This window comes from Centrocercus urophasianus, unplaced genomic scaffold (genome assembly GCF_019232065.1).
Source record: "Centrocercus urophasianus isolate 14NV4802_14NV808 unplaced genomic scaffold, USGS_Curo_1.0 seq_1244, whole genome shotgun sequence".
NCBI classification, from domain to species: domain Eukaryota; kingdom Metazoa; phylum Chordata; class Aves; order Galliformes; family Phasianidae; genus Centrocercus; species Centrocercus urophasianus.
The window spans coordinates 2,270-13,179 of record NW_024884414.1 but is presented as its reverse complement, the minus strand read 5'-3'; the positions used below and the strand labels follow the sequence as shown (position 1 = coordinate 13,179).

Here is a 10,910-nt window from a genome sequence, read left to right as displayed (position 1 = left end):
TTAAAACTAGATTTCAAAAACTGTTTTGGAAAAAGTAAGGACAAGGCCAGGTCTTCTGACTGGCTGTCATTTACGTTCTGATTTTCTGTCATCTACCAACAGGAACAGATGGCAATAATGCATCCCTTAATCTCATAAGGAGACAACTGTGTGTGTGGATTTAGGAATCCTATATATGCTGACTCAAATTCAGATGAACAAACCAGGACAACCTGCTTAATTTCATACTGAAAAAAACAAAACTGACCTAGACAAGCTGATGGCAGGTTTCACCCTTGATCTAACAGAAAGTCAAATAAGGAAAAAAACTGCAGTATCTAAGCCAGAATCAATGCGGACAGATGCACCTACTGTACTTAACTATATGGATCATTAATAACAAAGCTCCTCTTTTCAGAGATAAGCAATGAATTTACTACTATGAAACGAGCTGCAGAGCCTCATTAAAAAGTCTCTTTAGGGAGCTCAGCTTTCACGTGCTTTATTCTTTTCACATGTTAAAACACACTCTGCTGTAGCTTCCTGTAGACAGTAGCTACTGTAGCTACTGTAGACAGTAACACATCCTGGTGTAAACAGAAGGGAATTCACAGATTTGGTATCACACTATTAGCTATTATTTGGTATCACACTATATACTATTAGCACATAGAGACGGCAATACTATTTTGAGGTTTCATTCATTGTTTTCTGCATTTTAACTGAGGATTAAGCCACTGTTATTACAGCGATTTGCTTTTGGCAAAACCTTCATGAAAAAAGCAAGGCCAAAAGCGTAAAAAGAGGTATGGAAATAAAAAGGTTCATGCAGAACTAGAACTCACTTTATCTGTTCTTACTTACTTGTCCAGCATTCCTTTCTGCTTGAGGATGCGATACACCTCTGCAGATGTCTGTGGTCCCTGCAGCTTCTGACCGTTCAACATTTCTTGCTCCAATTCTTCAATAGACTAAACAAGAGGGAGGGAGAAAAGAAGAGCTACGATACAGTTTTTGCAAGCTTGACAACATTGTCTGGATGGAAGTAAAGATGTTATTGATGGTTTTCCCTACCCAAAATTAAACTTGAGTGAGTACACGTATCCTCCTATATTCTTGTCTGTAAATGTTCTTCTTCCTACATCTGCATCTCCCACTGTCTTATCCCTCCAGCTCTTTTTTATAAACACCTTCCCACTCATTTTGTTCTTGTAACACACTCAAAAGTGAAAGAGAAGTGCAGCTAACATGGCTCAGAGAGCCGTACTATTACTCCAACAAACCAGGAGTGCTTAGTACTTGCACCAGTGGATTTCACACAGCAAATAAGGTACCTTTCCAGTTTTAACAAATGCCTCTGCTACACGTCGATTCCGGCCACCGTAACACGTCGTGATGAGGTCAGCAACTCCACAGCTTTCCAGGAAAGTGGCAGTAGACACCTGTCCTTTGCAAAAAATTCTGGCAAAGGCAATCATCTCCATTAGGCCAAGGCGAATAACAGCAGCTTTGGTATTGTCACCACAACGAAGGCCATCACAGAACCCAGCTCCTACTGCCACTATATTCTAGTGAGAAGAGGAAAAAACAAATGGAAAACTATTCAATCCGAATCCCAGAAGATGTGAATGGACAAGAGTGCAATGTCCTCAAGAACTGCCAATACTTTATTAATGTAAAACACTATTTTTTTTCCCAAGGTTTATGGGATAACCTTAAAAAAGGAAAAAAAAAGGATGTTAAGTCTTACATCAGTAAATTATTTCCAAGTATAAAAGCATAGTTAAAGCTCTGGAACAAGCTGCCCCGGGGGCTGTGAAGCTGTTTTTATTGACTGTTTTTAAAAACATGCCATACTACACCCAAAGAAGATTTTATCCAGATTAACCTGTTCCTACTCTGAGGTAGAGGTGAAGATAAGACTGACATCCATGGCTCTGTACCCAGAGTTTCTTTATGTTTAAAGTAATTTGAGAAACTTGTATTGACTTTCATGCCGATATGCTAGGAGGCCAAATTCAGCCAAGCTAATTGCATTCAGCCTCTTTAAGTACATGGAGATCATGTAACAATAATTGTTAATAAAGGCTTCTCAGAAGTTTCATCACACAGGAAACCTTTCCTAAGCAAAAACAGTTGTGTTTTTCCTTAGATCTAGTGACAGCTTTCTACAAATACTGTACTGGTTTTTCATGATAAATCATCATGAAAATGATGATCAGCTTTTGTTTACAAACATAAAATAGAGATTAGTTCAGAGATGCTTGAGCAAAATCACTGCAAAAGCTATTTCTTCACTGTAAAGTAACAAGATCAAGTAACAGGAATCACAGACTACCCATACTTAGTTATTAAAGAAATTAAAAAACAACCCTCCAAGCAAGATGGGATCCTGAAAATCTGATAAAGAAAACAAGGAAGCAATAGATACAGCATTATGTTTCTGCAACAGCAATAGCAGAGATCTCAACAGAAACAGAAACAAATACAGGAGACAAAAGCCTTTAACTGTTGCTGAAGATAAAACAGCAGTCAGAAATTGCTACAGTAAGCAACAAGCTGATAAACAGCCTTTTGGACTGTGAGAATGAAAAACTGCAGGTTGTTGCAGTGCTATGTGCCCATCACAGCTTCTCCCCTCTACAAAATGGATCACTCTTTGCTTTTTAAGTACCAGTAAAGGTCTAACGGCAGCCCTTACAAACTGCAAACAGAAATTTTGACATCAGATACGACAGCAACAGCAGATTATCAGACTTAATGCTGGTATTCGAGCTCATCTTGGCTTACATCTTGGCTGTGATCAGACAGCTCTTCTAGAGCATCTTCCAATATCTGTTCACTTGGTGGCAAAGCGAGAGAAGTCGAAGAGGTATTCAAAAAGTTTTCAGATGGGATAACCCATTGAACTGGAACTCACATGGTCATGAAGTCTAAATGTTTAGCACAAAGACAAAAATATTTCTGAACAACTTCTGGATGTTTTCCAGTACCTCTTGAACACTCCCGTCAGTGCAGCTTCTTCCCCCCCACTCTGACAATGCCTGTTTCTTTTCCACTTTGCAGCAGACCATCTGACCATAAATTTCAGTACAATTATTACCTATGGCATTTGTTGACTACTTCTGCCTTTCACAATGTTTGCCCTCGGAGTAATGCAAATATTGTTTTAAGCAAGTCCTACCATGACTAGCTACTTCTGAGGAGATGGTGTAGGGAGGAAGGGAAGCTGTGATTCCAGTTCTGAATCACTTAGCTCTTCTTTTGGACAATGCCCCATTATATGTTCTTGCACACAGCTTGCAAATGAGGAAACAAGACAACTCCTTTTGCTCTTGAATACACACCCACACCTAGGAGATGATTATAACCTGTCAACATAACCCTCAGACCGCACTCGTGAACTTAAAAAACTCCATCCTCTGATTTCATTTAGATCCTTGAAGAATCTATGACAACTCCTTCTTGCCTAATACACAGCAGAGAAAACCGAATTACGACACACAGAAAGTTATGCTTTACTGAAAAAAAGCCTCTGCTTTTAAAAATAAAACAGCCTCAAAACTTGATCTTACTCTGGACAGAAAGGTGTCTGAGTCTCAAAACAGACAGCTTGCTACTTGAAACCTCTGGTGAGCTGAGTCTATTACAGAAAGATGCATAGAGCCTAGTGGCACTAGCACTATAGTAATCATCTAAGAAGCAGATTGTATGTGTCATCAGCCTTCTATATGGCAAAACACATTTACTGTATCTGATAAAGGTGAAGCGTACCAGCTCAGCAGTGTACCCAATAAGTAACGACAACTGTAGTCTACAGACAAACTTGCTGTTCCAAGACTGCAAAAATACCATCAGAACAAACCCAAAATGACTGCAATACAATGTTCCTCTTGGACTGTGGGATTTAGAGCTCTCAAAATCACTTAGTGCTTGAGCGAATGTTTCTCCACACTCAGCATTACAGCTTCTTCCATTAAAGCATGCATCCTGTGAGCAAGATGCACAGGGTGCTTTTATACTGAGTATGGTTTTAAGCTATTAAAATACTTACAGTAACAGCTGACTCTCTGGCTGGTTTCATACCCTGAAGTACAAAGTGAGCTAGGCCTGAACTCAAGTTATTTTATCACCAGGATACTGAAAGGACACTCCAGAAAAAGAATGTTGATGTCAGGCAGTGTCCACAGTGTATTACAGAGTGAGTGAGAAAGTGTATCTTCTATTTGCACATGATCTGCTGCAAGCATGCTAGAAGTCACAAATGCAGTAGATGACCCAAAAAACATAGCTAACAAAATTGCAGACTGCTGACACACGTCACTGCTAAGAAATACCCAGCTTCCTGTCCTGCTCTGTTTACTCTAAGTTTGTGGTGTGCTCATGAAGACATTTTCAGAAGCCACTTCTGACCCTAATTAAATAGGTCATTAAAGTATTACACAGATATTTTAATTCATCTGGGACATCCACTGTTCCTTGATGTAGTGCCACAGCTCAGCACATGAATTTGTAGAAGCTAGGAGGTCAAACAGAGACTCAACAAATTAAGGACAGTATCAGCAGGACTGTTAAAAGAGGCTCAGCATAAACCATTTTCTTGCTCCTGGCAAACTTGAACATAAATCATGGATTTAATTTCCAACTAATCTCAGGAAGGCGTAATTACCACAGTCAACTTCTACAGTAGCTAGACTGACTATCCGACAACAGTTGCCATAAACAAACTTCAAAGGAACACCTTTGTCAATGAGAACGCTGGGTTACATGCCCTGGTAAGCAGCAAATCACTTACACTTCTTTGCTTAAAGTTAAGCTGTAGATTAGTTAAGATTTAGAGAAAGACCTGAAGCTCTGCTGGGAAAGGCAACCACAGCTGTGGTTCTTTCTCCTTCCTGCAAGAACTGTCACCCACGCCTTGGTCCCTGTCCCAGTCACCTTTAACTATTTCCTAGGAAGGACCCACATTGTCTGGCAAATGGCAGCTGGAATCCGAGGGTGCCCTGTGGTTGGGCTGCCCATAAAGACATCCAGGGGCTATGAACCACCCACGTGTGAAACTGATTCATTCCTGACCTCACTCCTTACAAAAGGCTGCCGACTAAATGTGAAATGTGCTTCAGTCCTCAAAAGAAAAATTCCTTATAGAAAACCCTCCAAGCACATCTTGTTCCCACAGCCAACAAGTTACTGGAGATAGATGTTCTTCTTCAGTATTATTGGATTCTTTTAAATGACTGCCATTATCAGTCTCTCAGCTGATGCAAGGCTGCAGTTTCTCTCCACCTATTTCTATACTTCTCCATCTGCCCATTGTCACAAAATACAAACACAGTGAACGAAGTGGATATTCAGTCTATATGTGCACATATATAAATAGCAATAAAGCATGTGTTCATGATCACCCAGCTGCAATACCTATTATTACAGTCTGAATTTAAATATGCCTCAAAAGACAAATTTCAAACCTAAAATTATCATTATTGTGAGGGAAAGCTGAGCTCAGAACACTCTCTACTATCCTTCCGTATTTTTTCTCCCAACCTTTAGGCAATCATCCACACTGAAATCTTCCTTGCTTGCAGAAATAGAGTGAGGTAAGTGCTGAGGTAGCCTATGGTGCCAGATGAACCAAGAAAAGTCTCCTTTTCCCAAGCAGGTACATATGGAAAAATGCAGAAACTGGAAGGATGTGCTTTTCTCCCACCGTGGCATTTCTCATTCATTAAATACCTCTACAGGAATTGCTTTTACTATTTCTGTAAGAAAAAAGCAAGTTTGGACAAGCACATGCATCTGCTTGCTTCTGAATTCCAAAATGCAGTTTGTGGGGATGCTCCTGTCAGTCTGACGCAGCATCACTATAGAAAAAGAGCAGACCCTCTCGTTTCATGCCTGTCTCTTTACACGACACAGTACTGACATCTTCTGAAATACGAATTTCTTCCTTCCCTCAAGTTAAGTAATGCTAATTTTTATTATTTCTCATGAAGTAACTTTGCAAGTCTAATAAAGTAACTGTCAGTCAACAAGAGCTGCACTTGAGAGTTCGTGCTTTTCAATCAGGTACAAAATACTAAGATCAACTTGTTTTAAAATACCAGCTGTAATTCACATTTTTCTTTAGTCACACCATGCACTTCTTTGGAAGTTTCAGCTCGCTTAACAAAATATACCACAACCAACACCAAGTGACCAGAGCACATAGAATATATACAGCTTTTTAGAAATGCGACTACAGAGCTCAGCCTGCAGGTTGCAAGATGAATAATGGAGCAGGAGGGAGGAACAAAGCAAGCTTACAAAAAAACCCACAGAGTTTGACCTCAGCCCTTTTTCAGGTCAAGAAGGACAATTGATTTAAATTATTCTGCACTTCCAAAGAAATATTGGTCTGTTGCCTGTCTGGGACTTCTATAATGGAGTTTGAGTGCCTGCTGACTAATTGCTGATTTAGTCTACAGAATTTTCTAGAGGAAAAAACTGTCATAGTCAGGGAATTAACTCACCTATCAAGCAAGAATTCCAGATAATCAGAAAACACCAAGCTGAGCAGATTTAAAAATAAAGAATCTGTAGTGTTTGTTTTTTGACTTATTTCATGGGCCTATACGCAGGAATTTCTCTCCCACTAACCTTGCTTATCACCACAGCAGCAGTTTCAAGCAATGGCTGTGGAGCCACATTATGAACTCTACAAGTGCTTCCATGATAATTAGCAGATAATGTGAACTATTGGCCAGGGTCTCAAGCTACTAATGCTTTCCCTTCATAAACGGCCTGTAAATTAACCTAAAAATATATCAGTATGTTTAAGCTTGTTTTGGCTTCTTGTCAACGTCAATTTTTTTACCAAAAAATAAAATCCAGATAAATAACTCCCCAAAACAGCTTTTTTTCCTATTCAAGTCATTTTTGTATGTGGTCATATACATGGTGAGAAAGTGCAGCACAAAGTAGAGCTCACATTACGTAAGTCAGAGGAGAGGAGAACATTTCACTCATCAGACATCAAGGATTAATACTGACTTCTCACTTTATTTTGGTGAATGCACCGCTGCATAACGAAAAAGTGAACTAAGATGTATTTAGAAATGTTTCGACCAGTGAGGTGAAATTAACACTTGTTTTGTGATTACGTGTAAGCGACGTGAAAGACGGAGAAAGACGACTTAAGAGATAATGAGACAAGTGTCTAAAAGCCAACTCACTGAACATGCTGCTGCCTACTTTCACATCTAGTTCTTCAGGGAATGTTATGTAACAATTTTATACGTTATATAAAGTACAAGAAGCTTGATTCTTTAAATGAAAATATCCACTTTTTTTCTACAAGGATCACTGTTCCATCTGTGCACAAACTGCAGCCTGTTACTCTTACCTTCAGTGCACCACAGAGCTCAACGGTGTCCGCATCATCTACCACAGTTATTCGGAAGTTTGGAGTCTGCAGGAGTTCTTTGAAGAGAAGGCCATTTTCCAAGATTTTGCTGCCTGTTGAGAGAGAAAGGAAGGATAAAAACTGCCAATTAATAATTGATTTGGGTATTATTTAGGCTTTCCTGCACAAGTTTGACTATTTGGAACTAGAGATAAGGTTGTCATCCTAAACAGACTCCTTCACACTTAAAAGCTTTTATGCTGAGTTTCTCTGGATTCGTAATTCATTGCCTGCTCATCAAGAGCTTCCAAATAACAATCTCATTAATTCTTTATACTCTCTTTTTTTCTTTGATCATTCTCCTTAAAGTAACAGTTAATAATAAAGCAAAGGTAAATTTGAAATAAAGCAGGTGCAGTTCCACCTATTATTTTAAGGCCTTCATTCTAGAAGAATGCCTACTGATAAAGGCAGGTCAAGGACACTGTATAAACTAAGCATGTTGACATTCACAGCTGTTTATAAACATGGAAAGGTAATGCAACCATTCAAAAAATAAATTAAAATACAGAACCATTAGTAAGAAGTTAGAAAGCTGAAAAAAAAAAAAAAGAAAGAAAAGAAAAGCACGAAACTGTAAAAATAAACACTGAAAAAATGACATTAACTCTCTGAGTTAATATACGATATATGTTAATATATCATATATGAGTACATGTACATGTATACATGCACACATATGCTTATCCAGAATTTGTGACACGCAAGATGAGAGATGTCTTTGTATTGCAGAGGTTACAGACACCAAGACACCAATACAGAACTGAACCCGTTCCTAGCTTTGGGGTGAACTAACTACTTGGAGAACTCAAAAGACACCGACACCTACACCTAAAAAAGACATGCATATAGTTACCATCTGTGACCATAACAGCTGAGCTGGAATACAGAATATATAGTCATTTATATATATCAAGCCATGCAGATCCAAGAAAAATCATAAGAATAGCGATAAAATAAAGCAGTTTGTTACATGGAGGGTGATCAAAAATGTGCATAGCATTTCCTGCACTAAGGTCAAACTCTTGTGAGACATGTTAAAATTGCACTCATCTCTCCTTCTAGTCCCAGTATTCTCCCAGTACTTTTGGACATGTAAACATTCTAGGAAATTCAACATTAAAATCAGAAGGATCCCAGAACTTCCGACGCTGAACACAATGAAATTTGAGCTACTGAGTGCACACCTGTGAGGAGGAGAACATACTTACAACACTGTTATTACTCGGGACATTACTTATCGTGGTTTCACAGAATTTCTCTGCTGCCACTTCGTTGGCAATGTTTGCTCCCATCAGCACACTGATGTCTATTCCCATCTTCTCTCGAATAATGTCAGAGATTAGTTTCAGTCCCTCTGGGCCTTCATCTATTCCCTGCAACCAACATTAAACGCAATTACTAAAAAGGCATTCAGTAGACACAGTAGAGAAGAAAGCATAACACAATAATTCTTGTCCATGGGCACTGCACCCAGGCCTGTCCAGATAGAGACTAAAGACGAAGAATTTCCTGCTTTGCTGCTATGCCAGTAAAGCTTCTGCTATTGCAACTTGTCCAAGCACCTGAAGAGTTAGGACTAAACTACCAACGGGTTGCGGGGGGGAGGGATGATGGTAACATTGTTATTCCCATTCTCAATAGCAGTTCTGACTCTCAGAAGTGCTGAACTAGCTGTCTTTTCCAATCTGATTGATTGTATAATATTCAGCTCTGTTCATAATCTCAGCTGCTTATCACTACATCCCCACTAAAAATGGTGAAGTGTCACTGATGCATCATTTGTGAATTAGGCCTGCACTTGGATCTGGATCTGCATCCCAACTCAAAAACACCATCTCACTGATTCCTTCTGTTTAGAAGTACCTGAACAGAAACATCAGAACTGATTCCTTCCTGTCCAACCAATAGCAGTTCACTCTTAGAGATGCATTTTAATCAACTTAAGAATACTGCAAATGAAACAGCAGTTCATAGATATGAAGAAGGCTGAACAACTCAGAATACTTCAACTTATATTTTTGATCGTCATTTATAAACACTCTTCATAAAAGGTGAAAGTAGGGGGAGAAACAGGACTTTAGAGAAGATCACCATAGAGATCAATGCTGCAATGGAGAACACAATCTGGTACCCTGAATGGCTTGTACCATAAACACAAAGTAAGACCACTCTTCAAAAAAGCATTCTCTCCTACTTTACAGAATGAGGTAAGAGATTTTTTTTTGAGCTCTTAGAACAGGGACACAGCAGACTGCTGAAATGGTCTTTCTTTCCTACAGTATATAAGTTTTATTCAATACTATTTCTCAATGTTGGGAAGGCATGGCTATTTTCAATTTTATGCCTTTTAGTGTGATCCACTACTGCTACTACTACTCTATACACACACACACAGACATACACACACACATATTTGTATGTTGTCAGTAGTGGCATTTCACACATGCAGCGTTTTGCACTCTCACAGACCAGAGGTAACAGCCCTGGCAAAAGATCGTACAGCCGAGAGACGATGAAGTGCCTACATAACAACAGCCAACAGTGCTTGCATTTCTGCATTATTTTTTCAAGCACTTAATGCACACTCTGCTTTCTCATCTTTTATGAGCCACAGAAAAAAGAATTTGAAAGCAAGCAGACACATAAATATTGCATTTCCCCCTCAGAGCAACAAGATGTTCCCATGAGGTAACTGCAAGGCCTCTCCCCCATCCTCCTAGCAAACATAAATAAACAGAAAAACATGCACACGTTGGGAACAACTCCAAAAATTTACATGTGTACACAACAATTATTCATCCATGCAAAAACTGATGAAAGAGGCTCAGGTGCCAAAACCCAGCTTTGCTATGAAACAAATGCAACTTCTGACTAGTCAAGGAATGCTGCACCCGTTTCTTGAAGAGCCAAGTCTAACACAGAATGACAGACAGCAGGAGGAAAACCAAACACTCCCCACCCCAAACCAAAGGCAGCAATGATCCCTGGGCAATGCAAGTCCAGTTCTGTGGTCTCACCCGCTGGTCATAATGCCTGCCAATGCAATTCCTGAGGCCTGTGTACAGATGGATGAAAATGAGCTCAATGCTGAGGCTGCCCGAGGAGGCTTCAAGTGCTCCCTGATCCCCAGCTCCCTGCTGAGCTGCACCCTCTGTGGTGTATGATCCAGGTTCCACTCATCTGCACAATCATTTGTTAGGTTTTCATAGATAGTGCTAATCAATCCTCATGTAAAGCAACACGTTTGAATAGGAGCACAGATTACCTAGCAGACAAACACCTTTATTTCCCAAAGACTCCATTTTACTATAAGACATTAGGCTTTGCTTGAAAATTTGTCTGTTAAGAAAAAGGAGAAAAGTAAAACGAAGGAAGACTAAAGATGACATACTGCTAACTTGCTAAGCAATTTAGAAAGCAAAGAAACAAGAGGTCCCACTAGTCACATTTTTCAGAGAGCTGCACTTTAACTGCCAAAGTTAACACA

General features: G+C 39.5%; 1 protein-coding gene across 1 annotated transcript in view; it reads right to left on the bottom strand.

The window, feature by feature from the left end:
* LOC122156503 (glycerol-3-phosphate dehydrogenase 1-like protein) overlaps positions 1–10,910 on the bottom strand; it is a gene marked incomplete at its 5' end in the record, with an annotated part of 15,872 nt that overhangs the window by 2,902 nt on the left and 2,060 nt on the right. Inside the window, 4 exons of the mRNA XM_042811265.1 lie at positions 844–950; positions 1,314–1,547; positions 7,361–7,473; positions 8,658–8,796. Of these exons, the coding sequence (XP_042667199.1) occupies positions 844–950; positions 1,314–1,547; positions 7,361–7,473; positions 8,658–8,796 (593 nt within the window). The remainder of the gene's footprint in view (positions 1–843; positions 951–1,313; positions 1,548–7,360; positions 7,474–8,657; positions 8,797–10,910) is intronic.